General features: G+C 41.6%; 1 protein-coding gene and 1 long non-coding RNA gene across 2 annotated transcripts; one reads left to right on the top strand and one right to left on the bottom strand.

Annotated features, from left to right (window-relative positions):
* The first annotated feature begins 153 nt into the window (after nt 1-153).
* LOC123992909 (WD repeat-containing protein 20-like) lies at nt 154-7,543 on the top strand. Its single transcript, XM_046294534.1, has 4 exons — nt 154-1,017; nt 1,559-1,741; nt 3,191-4,567; nt 4,792-7,543. Exons 1-4 carry the CDS (start codon nt 640-642, stop codon nt 4,837-4,839), a joined length of 1,986 nt encoding a protein of 661 aa, XP_046150490.1. The 5' UTR covers nt 154-639; the 3' UTR covers nt 4,840-7,543.
* Nucleotides 7,544-11,706: 4,163 nt separating this feature from the next.
* LOC123992533 lies at nt 11,707-14,070 on the bottom strand. Its single transcript, XR_006831265.1, has 3 exons — nt 13,889-14,070; nt 12,698-12,737; nt 11,707-12,485 (listed from the first exon to the last, which is right to left on the bottom strand). It is a non-coding gene; the product is annotated as an uncharacterized LOC123992533 (long non-coding RNA).
* Nucleotides 14,071-16,249: the final 2,179 nt, after the last annotated feature.

The raw sequence follows: 16,249 nt of genomic DNA, 5'->3' as shown, positions 1-16,249 counted from the left end.
TTTTTCATAAGACTGGAATGTCAACAAGTGGCCAACTAATTTCACAGTGCATGAAAGTGTTTTTGGAGTGACAAAGTTGAATTGCCCATAGGCACTATTCTGAATGGAGCTCCCACTTCCCTGAGGTCTGCACAGACTTGCACTGAAGCCTTCAATTAGTGAATTGTCCTGATAACAGGAAAGGAGGGCTGTTTTAATCATATCAGGAGGTTGCTGCAAACTGATGTGGTTTTAACACAAGTCGAATATGATTTGCTAGTTCATGATGGTCAGCCAGAGGGATGAATAACAAAACTTTAAATCACCTAATTCTAAACATCAGTAGCCTCGCTGCAGCTTCTCATTACAGATGTATGGCAACACCACTCGCACTATTCGAGGGGGTGCGCGCTACCCGTGCTTCGTTGGCTGTAATAACTAGGCTACCATGACCAATGACTTCTGACATTTGAAGAGGGTCTCTCAGCTTGCTCACTGAATAGTAGTCTTTAAAAGAAATGTGCTTGATGACCCATTAATTTATTGGATCTACAGGCTCACTAATTATGCCAAGTCGCTCCCATTTTCATTGTAGTTTCGAGTATTATTTCCAGGTCAAAATTTCAGTTTCCTGTGTGGCTTGTTTGTAGGCTTCTAAAAATGGCCGGTGATGGAGGCGCTCTGAAGGATATCAATGAGATTAAATCCCAGTTCAGGACTAGAGAGGGTTTTTACAAACTACTGACCCTCTCGGATTCACAACAACGAGGCGGACTACCTCGGGGTCTGTCCGCAGGTACCACGGTGGGCCCCGGGGGTGGACCGGGTTCGATACCCGGTGGTGGTGTAGGTGTGGTGCAGGGGCCCGGAGCTGCCTCCAGCAATGCCGCAGCCAACTCCTCTCCGGCGGGATTCCTCCCTCCTGTCAGGGTCTCCATGGTGAAGCTTCAGCCGGAGGACCCAAGCGAAGAATCCGAGAGAGTGTGTTTTAACATCGGAAGAGAGCTTTATTTCTACACCTACACAAATATAAAGAAAGTAAGTTGAATAACGGAGCTTGCAATTAATTGACGACTGAGATTGATTATTAGCTAACGTTAGTCACGTTCGTTTGAGGCAATCGAATCATCGTGCATTCATTATTGTCTTGCTAAGCATCAGTAGACCACGGGAAATGTTGCATGCAAGTAAAGGCGTGTAGACCGTTTGGCTGGAATGCAACAATGTTGCAACATTTCAGAAATAGTTTCAAGAATGTAACTGCAGTGATGTTACAAGTAGCGTGTCATTTTTTTGACAGAAAATGTTTGCATCCGGTTTTACACCACTCAATCGTGGTTTTGAATTCCAAAAATGTCTGAATGGGGAAGAATCTCAATATAAAACACGTATTTCCTCTATTCTGCCATATTCAAATGTATTTTTAACATGCACCAAATTGAACTTCCACAAAGGGGACAATCACTGAAATGGAACATAAACAGGGAAACATTTTTGCAAAGGCTCTTTTGAATGACCTTTACTGTCACGTGTTCTTTCTAAAAGCTGCTTGCTCCTATCTCTCTTCCCCTCTGTGTAGGCTGTGGACCTCAGTAAACCCATAGACAAGCGTATCTACAAGGGCACCCAGCCCACCTGCCATGACTTCAACCAGTACTCTGCCACAGCAGATAGTGTGGCCCTCATTGTGGGCTTTTCAGCAGGCCAGGTTCAATACCTGGACCCCATTAAGAAGGAGACAAGCAAGCTCTTCAATGAGGAGGTGGGTGCGTTGTGGGTTTGTCTGTTCGTCCGCCTGTCTCTGTCTTCTTGTCTGTGTTGGGGGGGGGTGAGCTATAGCCTATGTCTGTGTTGAGCTATAGCCTATGTCTGTGGGGGGGGGTGAGCTATAGCCTATGTCTGTGTTGGGGGGGTGAGCTATAGCCTATGTCTGTGTTGGGGGGGGGGTGAGCTATAGCCTATGTCTGTGTTGGGGGGGGGGGGGGGGGGGGGTTGAGCTATAGCCTATGTCTGTGTTGAGGGGGGGGGGGGGTTGAGCTATAGCCTATGTCTGTGTTGGGGGGTTGGGGGTTGAGCTATAGCCTATGTCTGTGTTGAGGGGGGTTGAGCTATAGCCTATGTCTGTGTTGAGGGGGGGGTTGAGCTATAGCCTATGTCTGTGTTGGGGGGGGGGTTGAGCTATAGCCTATGTCTGTGTTGGGGGGGGGGGGGGTGAGCTATAGCCTATGTCTGTGTTGCCATTTGCTTTATTTCATAGGAATATTTGGAACAATGAAAATACTTTTTTAAGAGCTCTTTTGAAGTATTGCCTGCCTTTTTGGAGAATAATGTTCTTAAAGGTCCAATGTAGCCATTTTTATATAAATATAAAATAATTTCTGAGTAACAATTAAGTACCTTACTGTAATAGATTTCCATTTAAATGGGTAGAAACAACAACAAATTCTCTAGCAATAACTTTGCTAGGACTGTCTGGGAGGGGACTGAGTGGAGAGGGTAAATTTGAAAACCAGTAGTTATTGACAGAGAGGTTTGGAACTCTCTGTTATTGGCCTACTAACCAATTTAGTGAATGCTGATTTCACCATGGAAAACTGAAACTACCGCACATGCAAACCTGCTGATTAGAAGGTCTGTAGATTGTATTTTCAACCAGCAACTATCAGGATTTTTTACATTGATTAAATATTTCATCAGCTGTTGTACAATATGATATTAAACACATGAAAAACAGATTTTTTGCTGCACTGGGCCTTTAATTAAATTCAGAATCTGGAGTGTGATAATGATCAAGTGTACTTTTCTTTGCCTTTGCTTGGTTTCTCCTCTAAGTCAATGAACCTCCTCATGAGCACTGGATCTAAATCCACTCCCTCTGCTGTTCTACCTCTGTCACAGAGCTCAGATATACCAACATTTTCATATAAAATCCAACTTTGAGTGTAGAGCTTAAGGCTTCACTGTCCAAATACTGAGTGCACTGTAGGTCTGGTTTTTCAGACACATATTAAACCTAGTCCTGGACTAAAAACACTTTAGGAGGACAATAGAACCACTAACAGTTCAGATATTAGTTAGTTGTTGTGACAGTTGCCATTCTCTTTATACATCTCCTACCATTGTCGCTGAAAATAGCATATAAGCGTGTCTCATGTTCCCGTGTTGCTAATATAAAAATCTTATTATCCTCACACCCCATGTCACCTTTCAGAGGATGATAGACAAGTCCAAGGTAACCTGTCTGAAATGGCTGCCCAAGTCAGAGAATCTGTTCCTGGCCTCATACGCCAGTGGTCACCTCTACCTCTACAACGTGGAGCACCCGTGTGGCACCGCCGCCCCGCAGTATTCCCTGCTCCGCCAGGGCGAAGGCTTTGCCGTCTACGCCTGCAAGACGAAGACGCCCCGAAACCCGCTGCTGCGCTGGGCCGTAGGAAACGGAGGCCTTAATGAGTTTGCCTTCTCGCCGGACGGTGTGCATGTGGCATGCGTGGGCCAGGACGGCTGCCTGCGTGTCTTCCACTTTGACTCCATGGAGCTGCAGGGCGTGATGAAGAGCTACTTTGGCGGCCTGCTGTGCGTCTCCTGGAGTCCCGACGGCAAATACCTGGCCACGGGCGGCGAGGACGACCTGGTGACGGTGTGGTCGTTTACGGAGAGCCGTGTGGTGGCCCGGGGACACGGCCATAAGTCCTGGGTGAATGTGGTGGCCTTTGACCCCTTCACCACCAGCCTGGGGGACGAGGAGCCCATGGAGTTGAGTGGCAGCGAGGAGGACCTACAGCAGGGGCCGCTGCACTTTGGCCGCGTGCGCACCAGCAGCACGCTGTCACGCCTCTCCCGCCACAGCTCCAAGGGCGGTTCGCCCTCCGTCACCTACCGCTTCGGCTCGGTGGGCCAGGACACCCAGTTCTGCCTGTGGGACCTGACGGATGACGTGCTGTACCCACGGCTGCCTTTGTCCCGTGCCCTCACCAACACCTTCGGTCCCACCATCCCCTCCTCTGTCAGCGGCACCATCAACAACACTACAGGCGGAGGGAGTGGAGGGGTCGTAGGCGGGGTAGAGGGCCACCACCACCCCACCACTAACCCCCACCAGCCCCCCACCATGCCCCTGCCACTCCCCCGCTCCCTGTCGCGCTCCAACTCCCTCCCGCACCCCGCCGTGGCCAATGTCTCTAAGGGCCAGAGCACAACAGAGGGCGGGGGAGGGAGCGGAGGGGGCAACACCACCCCCTTCAGTATCGGCCGCTTCGCCACGCTCTCTCTGCAGGAGCGGAAGTCGGACAAGTCTGGAGGGAGCGGGGTGGGCGGGGAGAAGGAGCACAAGCGCTACCATAGTCTGGGAAACATCAGCAAGAGCAACGACAAGATCAACGTAGCGCCACGCAGCAGTCGCCTGGACGCCGCCAAGGTCCTAGGCACCACCCTGTGTCCGCGGATGCACGAGGTGCCCCTGCTGGAGCCCCTGGTGTGTAAGAAGATCGCCCACGAGAGACTGACCGTGCTGGTGTTCATGGACGACTGCATCATCACCGCGTGCCAGGAGGGCCTCATCTGCACCTGGGCACGGCCTGGTAAAGTGGTGAGTCCTGCGCCCAGCGTGCATAACGTTATGGCAGCGAAACATCTATCAATGAATAATGCTCTGTAGGCTGTCCTATCAGCTTTTAGTGTAGTAGTTTACACTCCAAGTTATTTGAAAGGACTTCTGCTCTTGAGTATTTATGGATTACTTGCCATGAGTCTAAACTTTCTTCCTTTCTTTCTCTCTTTCCCCTCCCTGACGCTGCCTGTCCCCTCCTCCAGAACTTGACAGCACAGAACGGGAACTCTCCCAGTGGCACGGTAGTATAGCTGGAAGTGGAACTTTGCACTCCCTCCTCCCCCACCAAACCCCCATCATGGCTGAAGAGGAGCCAGCATCTGCACCCAATCATCACAGTATTGCACCCCTGATGTACCCCCTTGCCTCTCACCACTTCTCTTTAGAAAGACTACAAAGCAAAATGTGGACCGTCCCTCTTTTCCCAGAAGCATAGAGAAGGCAGACTCCTCTCCACCCTGCTAACACTACAAAAGTCAGTCATTTTATTTATTTATTTTACCTTATCACAAGACTGAAGTAATTTATATTGTAAATAATTATACAAATACTCTATAAATTCAGATGATAAAGAGTATTGAAATAATGACTCAAGCGAGTGAGAAAAATAAAATATTACTATATGTAGATCCTATATTGTACATAGCGACACAGTTAACATTGAATGTCTGCAGTTAGGGACCTGAAGATGTAGTGTTTTTGTGTGATAGAGGTCCCTGATTTGTCGTGTCCCTTGAAGCAAACTGGTTTGGTTTGTCAATAAAGATGGACACATTTAGGGTCTTCGGCATCAAAGACTTGACCCTCGTGCAGTACAGAGAGCAATCTTCCTATGGCTGCTACTGGACTCTTCAGCTGAGACTGTCTGCTCCCAGGTATTCTTGTTCCTAACATGACAGCACAGAGTGACACACTGTACACAAGTCTGCTTTCAATCAGTGTAGCTTCCAATAGGCTCCATTCCACTCACACCTGCAATGCCTCTTGCAAGATTTTGCACATTCGACAGTCATAATTTTAGCCCACAGAAGGAAACTAGAGGCAGTTTGTCTTGTTGTGATTTCTCTTTTGTGTTATGTTAATTTATTTCAAGTTATTTCAAGCTACTGATTCTAACTGGACTGTATTATTTGTGGATTCTCTGTACGTGATATCCATGATATTCTACCAAACTGTGGGCCTTGCATCAAACCATTGTTTTACCTAGAAATGATTTTGTGTGGGTTGAGGTTAGGTGTGCTGAAAGGCATGTGACAACAAATGAGTCAAACCTACTAGTGTGACACCAGACTAGAAATTCTGGTGGACCAACAACAAAAAATGTATGGAGAAGAAGTGACTGTTTTTTAAAGATCTGTCCAGATAAGAACACTTGGTAACAGAAACGTTTACTCTGGCAAGTTCAAGGGCCTACCATCTTATTAGTGTATGTCCTAATAACAGTTGTCAAATAGCAAAAGGTGACACTAAAACCAAGACTCAAATCATTTAATGTACACTGAAGACTACCAACTGACTGAATGCCTTGTTCAATACCGCAAGACAATGGGAACTAACCATTTTATGCCAAGGGAAGAAAATCCATTCCATTCACTTTTTGACTGTTTACAGCAAACCATAGCATGTAATGTTTAATTCAGTGTGCATTATACATATGCCTGAGGTGATGAAGTTAGTGGCAAATGATATCACAGTATCAAGTTTGTATATGGAGATCTGTTAATAAAATTCTAAACCCAAATCCTACCTGTTATTCTCAGGCTATCTCCATCTTATTGATTTGCAATAGGAATATCTAAATCTAATTCAGTTTGTTGTTATAAATACTCCAGGTTAATTATCACGAGGTTTATCTTGTCGTCCAAGATCTATTCACTTGTTACCAAAGTTTAAAGTTTTATTTTCCATGACTTTGATAAATGTGAAGATTTATGTTTCTTGAACATTGAAACCATGTTGTGATTTTCATTATCTCCGGCACCCAGAACATTTCACTTGTGCTGGCCAGCTACTCAATGTATTTGTTAAATCTTGCATGAGAGACTGGTTTTCAAAACATGCCAGAGAATGGTATCTGGTAGGGAAATATTACATTTAAAGAAAGAGCAATAATGTAACATGTTTGAGTTTTCTTGTAAGTGTAGACGGCACTGAGTTTTATTTCACTGGGCTATAACGAACACATTTTTCACCAACAGGTTTCTGCGCCAGTGCACCAAACAATCTATATGCAAAGTATAGTCCTGCATACCGATTACCGACTTTGGGCGCTTCAAAATCATGGTTTGCGTGGTTTGCGTTTACAACACCACAATCAAATCGACTACTGTATGTCAATCTCGACAAAGACTAAATACATCCTTCCCTACCTTCTACCAAGTATCGAAGGCTTGGCTTGACAATATCCGAATGTTATTAAACCTTTAGGTGTTTTGTAGCGGATATCTCTTTCCATTCGTCAGTTTGAAAGCTGGAATTATATTGGAGTGGCGAACGTGTGTGCAAGTAGCCTACAGGAGACTTCTGAAGTGGCCTAATCAGATGAAAACATTCGCACTGGGCACACATTTAAATGTGGAGAATTGGGTAATAACTTAAAGAACACACAACACTGAATTTAGTAATATTTGGCAGAAACGTTGATCGATCATATTCCAACCTATTTTCACCCACTCAAAAAGACAGCAAAAAGTTTGTTGAATTCCCAATGCGTTATCACTCTGCTTTCAACCATATAAAAGCACAACTAATGGAAAGTCAATGTCGAAAATGTTTATTTAAGTACAACTAACTGTTTAATCACTGTTCTTGATCTAATAGCACAACCAAATGACCTGGATTGCAATTAGTTGAGATGACATTAAAGTACATGGTGCTAGTGATCAATGCCGTTTGAGATTCTGTGCAGATTATTATAGCAATTGTGAAAATTTCCACAGACCTGCAACCCTGAACATGCACGCTTTCTATGATTTAAATAAAAGAAATGTATTGTTACAGTAACCTCAATGTGTCCATGGATGGGTTCCTTATTTTAAGTTTGAATAAATAAAGTTTTATTTGTTTGTAAGAAAGCCTTAACATTAGGCTATTTACTGTCTTACAAAAGTAATTGAATTGTGTTTGGTTGACAAAACAAATCAACATTTAAAGGAGAGTTCCATCTGAGGCATTGGCTTATTCCTATTCTTTTTAACTTTTATTTTTGGTTGATATGGAGACTTGTATCCAACTTTTTAAACTTGTCGACAAGTTAATAGGCTATTTACATTATCTCAAAAGTGATTAACTTGTGTTTGGTTGTCAACGAAACCAAATATAAACATTTGAAGAAGATGAATCTTCTGCTTGGATAGCGACATCTGTGCCACTGAGTCTGGCTTTAATTATACGTTGGATTCACGTCTCCATTTCAATCAAACTTAAAATGCATTTAAATACAGTTTGATTTGATATAATCCTATTCTTTAACTTTTATTTTGGTTATATTTTTATTATATTGGTTGAGATGTAGATGTGAATCCAACATAACTTGTAGATTCCATTTGAAATCAACCAAAGCTTGAAACTCTAGGCTTATATGTATCGTCTATTTTTAGTTGAATCCTGGGCTGAATTTAAACAATAGCTTTTGATGACTTTCCAAATGCTATATAGGTATAATTAGTATCATTGATTATACATAATTGATAAAGGATGGTTACATTTAATTTGCTCTGTTGATCCTACCCTTTGGAATGACTTCGATAGCAACAGTGAATCTATTAAGTGGAGATTTCTCAACAAACATTCTCACGATAGCACATTGGTAATGGTAATAGTCAATGACAAATACCAAAGCTTGGTTAAAACCCTGCATGGGCGACTGAAGAAATAACTATAGTAGGTGCTACCCAGCCTATAGTTTTTTTTCTTATTGTGGATATTACATTGGAGGTCTGACATTGTTTCAAAGATACAAATTCAACATATGTTATACAAAATGTGTCTATATTGAAAATTGGTTACCATGATGACATCATCATGTGACTGAAATGTAACCCCCAAAACAACAGTTGATTACTTTTTTCAAATCCAGTATATTTTTCACGTAGATTCCACGGCACAATAAGTTGACAAATGACCATGCAGCCATCGCCTGGCAAGTGGGAGGCACTATTTGTCAACCAATCATTAGGGTGTTTTTGTATTGTGAATCCGGAACCAGCCCCTCACCCCTGCCAACTCGCAGGGCCCTACGTGGTCACGTTTTGCTGACGAAACTTCTGAGGATGATTTCCAAAGAGTGATCAATAAACACATCGGGTGTAAGTAAGGCTTTAACGCAACCGATTGTAGACGAAAGTCGACGAGTGAAGTCGGGGAGGGGCACGGTTTACCTACAGCAAGAGAGATACTATAAGGATACTGACCTGTAACATGACTAACCGAAATCTAAAACTGACCCTTAACTCTAACCGTAACTAAATCCGTAACTACTTTGGTCTCAGAGATTCTCACAGAGAAAAAGCTGAAATTCATACTTTCCTCTGCCCTCATATTTTCTGGAGTATTGAATAACAATTATGTACCCCTCAAGATACACATGATTTAGCTAGTTAAAATGAAGTATAACACCTAGTAATTACATTATACTTCTGCAGATATTACATGTACTCTGTAGTGTAAAAGTGCAGGGTTTCTTAAACTTTTTGTGGACTTGACACCAAGTACAGATTGTACATTTTTTGCTTTAGTGTGTGTGTCCAAAAAGCACTTGCCCAACAACTTCTTAGTTGTGTTAGGAAGTTTCCCATCTTCATGACCGCCCTGGTAACTTCACCCCAACTCTCTTATCCCCAGAACACAGTAACTTAAAACATAAGTGTTTTTCTGACATTTTAGGGAAATGTAACTGAAATAAAATTCCCCAAGTCCCATGGAATGCATGTTCTCCCCATCAAAGGCCACTCTTATGGTGAAATGGATTTCCGCCTTTGTCAACAAAAGTAAGAAAAGATTCATACACATACAATTAACAAAGAACATACATGTTCAGCTGTAGTTTCATATAAGCATGCACAATTATGTTTATGAAGGAAGATGATTTGTTTACAGGCATACCTTGCCACGGATATATAGTGTAAAGGCCACTCGGGTCCTCATTGAAAAGGTAGGGCAAGAGCAGGATTGCTGCTATGGTGTCGAGTCCTAGTAAAGTAAAGCAATGGTCTTAATACACTTGCTAATTATATAACAAAACACACATTTTTAATGTACTATGTATACGCTACATTACAGAAAGGGAAGGAATAACAGCAAATACCTGTGTGCCTCTTCTGTATTGTCCTTCAGGGACTGTCGAAATAGCTGGATGATGTCCTCACCCCTGCCTCGCCTCTCTACCTCTGCTATCATTTTGCCACTAGCCTTGCGGAGTCCTTAAATTATCATTTTGCCTATTTCCATGTTCTTGCTTAATTTCTGAAAACATAATTTTTACACATTGTATTTCTGGAGGTTTGACTTAATTCACATACTTAATAAATGGCAAATGTGTGAGCTAACTCACAATGTTGCAGTGAAGCAGTGCAGGAAACTCATTAAGGCTCTCTTTGAAACACTTAGGTTGGAGTCATTAAAACTAATTTTACAACCACTCCACAAATGTCTTGTTAACAAACTATAGTTTTGGCAAGTCGGTTAGGACATCTACTTTGTGCATGACACAAGTAATTTTTCCAACAATTGTTTACAGACAGATTATTTCACTTATAATTCACTGTATCACAATTCCAGTGGGTCAGAAGTTTACATACACTACGTTGACTGTGCATTTAAACAGCTCGGAAATTTTCAGAAAATGAAGCCATGGCTTTAGAAGCTTCTGATAGGCTAATTGACATCATTTGAGTCAATTTGAGGTGAACCTGTGGGTGTATTTCAAGGCCTACCGTCAAACTCAGTGCCTCTTTGCTTGACATCATGGGAAAATTAAAAGATATCAGCCTAGACCTCATAAAAAAATTGTAGACCTTCACAAGTTTGGTTCATCATTGGGAGCAATTTCCAGATGCCTGAAGTACCACATTCATCTGTACAAACAATAGTACGCAAGTATTAAAACCATGGGACCACGCAGCCGTCATACCGCTCAGGAAGGAGACAAGTTCTGTCTCCTAGAAACAAACGTACTTTGGTACGAAAAGTGCAAATCAATCCCAGAACAACAGCAAAGAACCTTGTGAAAATGCTGGAGGAAACAGGTACAAAAGTATCTATAAACAGTCAAACGAGTCCTATATCGACATAACCTGAAAGGCTGTTCAGCAAGAAAGAAGCCACTGCTCTAAAACCACCATAAAAAAGCCAGACTACGGTTTACAACTGCACATGGGGACAAAGATCGTACTTTTTGGAGGAATGTCCTCTGGTCTGATGAAACAAAAATAGAACTGTTTGGCCATAATGACCATCGTTATGTTAGGAGGAAAAAGGGGGGAGCTTGCAAGCCGAAGAACACCATCCCAACCGTGAAGCACAGGGGTGGCAGCATCATGTTGTGGGGGTGTTTTGCTGCAGGAGGGCTTGGTGCACTTCACAAAATAGATGGCATCATGAGGTAGGAAAATTACGTGGATATATTGAAGCAACATCTCAAGACATCAGTCAGGAAGTTAAAGCTTGGTCGCATTTGGGTCTTCCAAATGGACAATGAGTCCAAGCATACTTCCAAAGTTGTGGCAAAATGGCTTAAAGACAACAAAGTCAAGGTATTGGAGTGGCCATTACAAAGCCCTGACCTCAATCACATAGAAAATGTGTGGGCAGAACTTAAAAAGAGCATGCGAGCAAGGAGGCCTACAAACCTGACTCAGTTACACCAGCTCTGTCAGGAGGAATGGGACAAAATTCACCCAACTTATTGTGGGAAGCTTGTGGTTGGCTACCCGAAACGTTTGACTCAAGTTAAACAATTTAAAAGCAATGCTACCAAATACTAAGTGTATGTAAACTTCAGACCCACTGAGAATGTGATGAAATAAATAAAAGCTCAAATAAATCATTCTCTCAACTATTATTCTGATATTTCACATTCTAAAAATAAATTGGTGATTGTAACTGACCTAAGACAGGGACTTTTTACTAGGATTAAATGTCAGGAATTGTGGAAAACTAAGGTGTATGTAAACTTCCGACTTCAACTGTACACAGCTGAAATATTGTTTTCCTATTAGTGATCCAAGTGGATTGACAACCTCAAATTCATCTATATAAAAATGAAGTCACATTGTTTGTTTTTGCTTGTGCAAGGGACTGCTCTTGAAAAATCCCTCATCTGTGAAATCACTCAAGATTTTATCATTGGCATGTTCTTATTCTCTATTTAAGCTTGTCCAAACATCTTCACTTTGTGCCACCTTCTTCAAAAGGTCAGGTATTGTATGTATTGAAAACTGCCTCTGTCCTGTTCTTCACCACTCAGATGTATCTCACTCAGTCTAACCATTCCCATTTCTTTACAGCAGTATTGCTCCAGTATTCACTCTGGTGATACAGACCAATGAGGCAAATCTGTTTTATGAGCAACAAAAAAATGCTTGTTCCATATTAGGCAGTTATACAAAGCAGTCATTTTGACTGGCAGGTAGCCTAGGATTTAAAGCATTCGAATTGTCCAGCCGACAAGGTGAAAAAATCTGTTGTTCTGTCCTTGAGTAAGGCAGTTAAAACACCCCCATAACAAGAGCTACACGGTAGTTGGGTTAAAAGCGGAAATCAGGTTTTGGTTGGACCTTGCATGCAATTGATGTATTTACATGTAAAACTTTGGAAAGGAGAGGTGTAGTCCGCCAACTGATTTTGCTGAAGCCACTGGCAGACATCCTCCACTGACCATCCAGATACTTCGGCATTTCTGAAAACAAACAACAGAATCAGGTTTCATGCCGGAGTCCAGTTAGTCTAAGCAAAGGTACCACATGTCCCTACCAGGAATACCCATGAAATGACCAAAACCAACTCACCAAAGACACTTTGGTGTACCATTTGAATCGATTTCAGTTTGTATTGACTGTTATGTAGGTTAAATTCACACTTCAAAATGCAGCTTTCCTATAAAATCCTTACCTTCTCCTTGATCGCAATTGCATTGTGTCCATGTTCTGTCCTATAACAATTTCAAAGGTAGGGAAAATGTGTCAAATAATAGTCTTACAAGCATTTGTATTAAATAAATATTGAGAGATAAATGGCATTGATGTACAATTCAATGCAAAATAGAACATATTGGAGAAAGCACTAGCCATACAGTTAAGTACTGCCATACAAGCCTGATATCAAGCTATCTTTTATTCAATATTTTATCAGGCAGACTTGAAAGATTATAGGCAACACTTTGCTGCATGGCAATACTGTGTTTGGATTCTGAAGGGCATGCACTACAAGAGGTAGTTTAGTCACTGTATTAATAACATTATGCATTTGAATCCCATGTATAACATGTAACGTTTCCAAAATGGGATAGTATTGTACATGTAATGTTATGCCCCCTTGTGAGTTCATGGCATTTCATGCTCCAGCAGGCTATATAGGAAGCCCTCCATTGCCAGATTCAGTTCGTTTAAAAAAAATATATTTTTTATTTTTTTATGAACACACAAATACAAAAAAACTGAAATATACAAACAAGAGTACATAAACCTAACAGACAAAGGTATTACATATCAATATTAATTTTCAATTAATTAAATACTTTTATGGTGCCTATTTCTTTTTTGTTTTTACAGTTACTGATATAATTTAAGTATTATTTTGAAATTATCTTAAATGTGAAAATGGGTTTGTTCTCTGGCCATTTCATTTTATGGATAACGAATCTTCCATGAAAGATTAGCAAATTAACAATGAAGCCAGATTCAGTTCGTCGTGACAGTTCACCATCATTAATTACAGTAGTTAGTTAGCTAACTAACGTCAACGAAGCTAACTAGTTCATTCTCACAAAAGTGAGAACTTCTCTAGATTGGAAACTTAAGTTCATGACAGTAAAGCCTTGTTGGCTTTATGAAAACGATATATACAATATATGGGGCAGAATGTCGTTCAGTAAATAATACAAACCTAGTTCTGCCTAGTTAGGACATAACGTTACTACTAGCTACTGTAGGTCATACAACGGTCAACCCCGGCTTTCTAACGTTTACATGAATTATTCTGAACTGAAGTAGCTAGCTAACGTTATGGAATTAAAACTCCAGATGAACCCCTCATTTTTTGAGTGTCTGAACCCACCCACACCCGTGAACACCTACTTATCACCTTGCAACTTCCCGTGCAGCCACTCTACGTTTGTTGAAGTCAGTTCAATTGATGCGATCTCCCGTTTGGCAGCAAAGGCTTCTCAAATTAAAAATAGGAACATAATTGCAGCAACTAAAGAAATGAGGGATCCGATTGAGGAAACAGTATTTCACAGAACATACTTCTCTCGGTGGATAAGAGGACTCCAACCTGCCCGGTCTTTAGAATCACAATCTAATGTTTTGGTTAAACTATATTTCCTATATCTAGTTGAATAAAAAAAAATCGACAGAAACATCAGCCTCATATGAGCTCTGGTTTAAGGATCAGGTGAATGATGGGAGTAAAGCACGGGTGCCCTCTGATGATCATTTAAATCAGGATAAACGATTAACACTTTGGGCAATTGATGTTGTTCATAACCACTTTGCAGGTGTTCTGAAATAACTCCCTGGGTTTACCGTCATGCTGTGGATGTTTGGTCAGTGCGTGTCGTTTTAATATGTCCGTTTTGAGAGACTCAATACTAAGCACTTCCCCACACAAAACACATTAAGGGCGCCCCTCGATATTTCTCAAAGTTTGTATGAAACCAAAAACTCATCACTGTATGAGGCTAGCTTGAGTCCATTTGATGATGGCGAGTGAGAATGACAAGTCAGTGTCTGACAAAGCTGCAGCATGTGGGTCGCGGAGTGATCTTCTATAAAACTGCAGAAAAAAAGATCCGACGAACCGCGAAAGCACACGGGCATCTCCCTCCCACTCGCGCAGCTGCGGAACTGAGCAGAGACACGGCTGCTTGGCAGAGAGTGCATTGAAAAGAGAACGCAGTTGAACCTGGCCAAATCAGTTCCAGTAATGAATTAAATCATTATACTCGGACACGTCGCGACCGATAGATAATTTAAGAAAGGCTGTACTAGTGTGTTTATCTTCCCACTTGGATCGCGCTTCAAAAAGCTTTCAAATTAGGGCCAGGTTGGGACTTAGACCCTAACCTCATTTTTACAAATTCTGTAATGAAATATCGGTTTGCAGGTCAGGAGTGTCCTATAGCCTTTTCCCTACAGCAAGGCTCCTAGCAGCATGACAGTGTTGCCATTGTCAATACAGGTTATTTGTAATGTCGAAATAAACATATCTGATAAGGGAATTATATGCTTAAAGGTAATGATTAGAATATTCCACCCTGAAAACATATAATTGTATGAAATTTATTAGAACCATAAAACTATAATCTGATGATGTGTGTAGTTTTAGTCAGAATTAGAACAAGGACCTTTTGTTTCTTTTTAGTATGTAAGCAGGGAGCAAGTGTGAAACAAATTATACGAGGAGCTATCAACAGACAAAGCTGGACTACTGTGTTCCTTACAGGACATTCTGTCTCCACCCGTGGAGGGGAGACACTGTTAAGCTTGCAGAAAATTATGAAACATGTTGCAGATTAAACAATGTATCTGTATAATTGGAGCAAGGCATAGTTTAAGATTTGAACTTGTATGTATGTGCGTAGGATATCTACTGTTTGTGTGGAAGTATGTGCACAGCTATAAAATGAATGTCTTTGTATATATAATGGACTTCAGAACGTTCTCGTGAATAAACTGTACTATCTTTTTTCATAAAATGAGTGACTAATTATTGTTAAACCCATGGTTTTACAGGTCTCGGGGATTGGTCAGAGCTATTGATTGTCAGTTATTATCATTGGGATTGAACATTCTCGTGACAATATCCAACGCCCATATCACACACTCACAAACTGTACATATATATGTGTACATTTGACTATCAATTAGTGAGACTGAGAGCCTCGAAATATCACATTAAATTGTACATATCCACTGTATAGCCTACATATGAGTCGTGGTAAAGGTGGTCCCTGTTTCAGTCAGGTCTTTGGTCCCATTTGCGTGGATCAAACAAAAAAAACAATGAATAGTGCCTCCCACTTGGTAGGCTAACTGCATGGTGCAGTCGGTGACAAGCAACTGCAGTGACTTGAAGGTGACTGCATTAAAAAAATGCATGACTTTTGATCACATGTTTTTCCAAAGTTCACGTAGTGTACATGTAGATGCAAGTCAGATTTGTTTTCTTCCTATAACGCAACACACTGACATTTATTTCGCGAAACGCATCCATAGGAAGGATCTTGGGCGTGCTCAAACCGATCACTTTTGTCAGTCGCCGGCTTCCAATGTCTGTTGCATTATGGGGACACACATTGCCTGACTTGCAACTACATGTCGACTGCATGCACTTTACATAAATCATGTGATTCGATTTCATGATGTTTTGACTACAGTCAACTGTTAGTTTCTGCAGTTGCTCTTTACCAAGTTCAACCAATCATTAGGACGTTTTTGTCTG

The sequence above is a fragment of the Oncorhynchus gorbuscha genome, linkage group LG13 (assembly GCF_021184085.1).
Source record: "Oncorhynchus gorbuscha isolate QuinsamMale2020 ecotype Even-year linkage group LG13, OgorEven_v1.0, whole genome shotgun sequence".
Lineage (NCBI taxonomy): Eukaryota > Metazoa > Chordata > Actinopteri > Salmoniformes > Salmonidae > Oncorhynchus > Oncorhynchus gorbuscha.
Note: the sequence above shows the minus strand (reverse complement) of the source record. Positions and strands in the feature narration are given on the sequence as shown.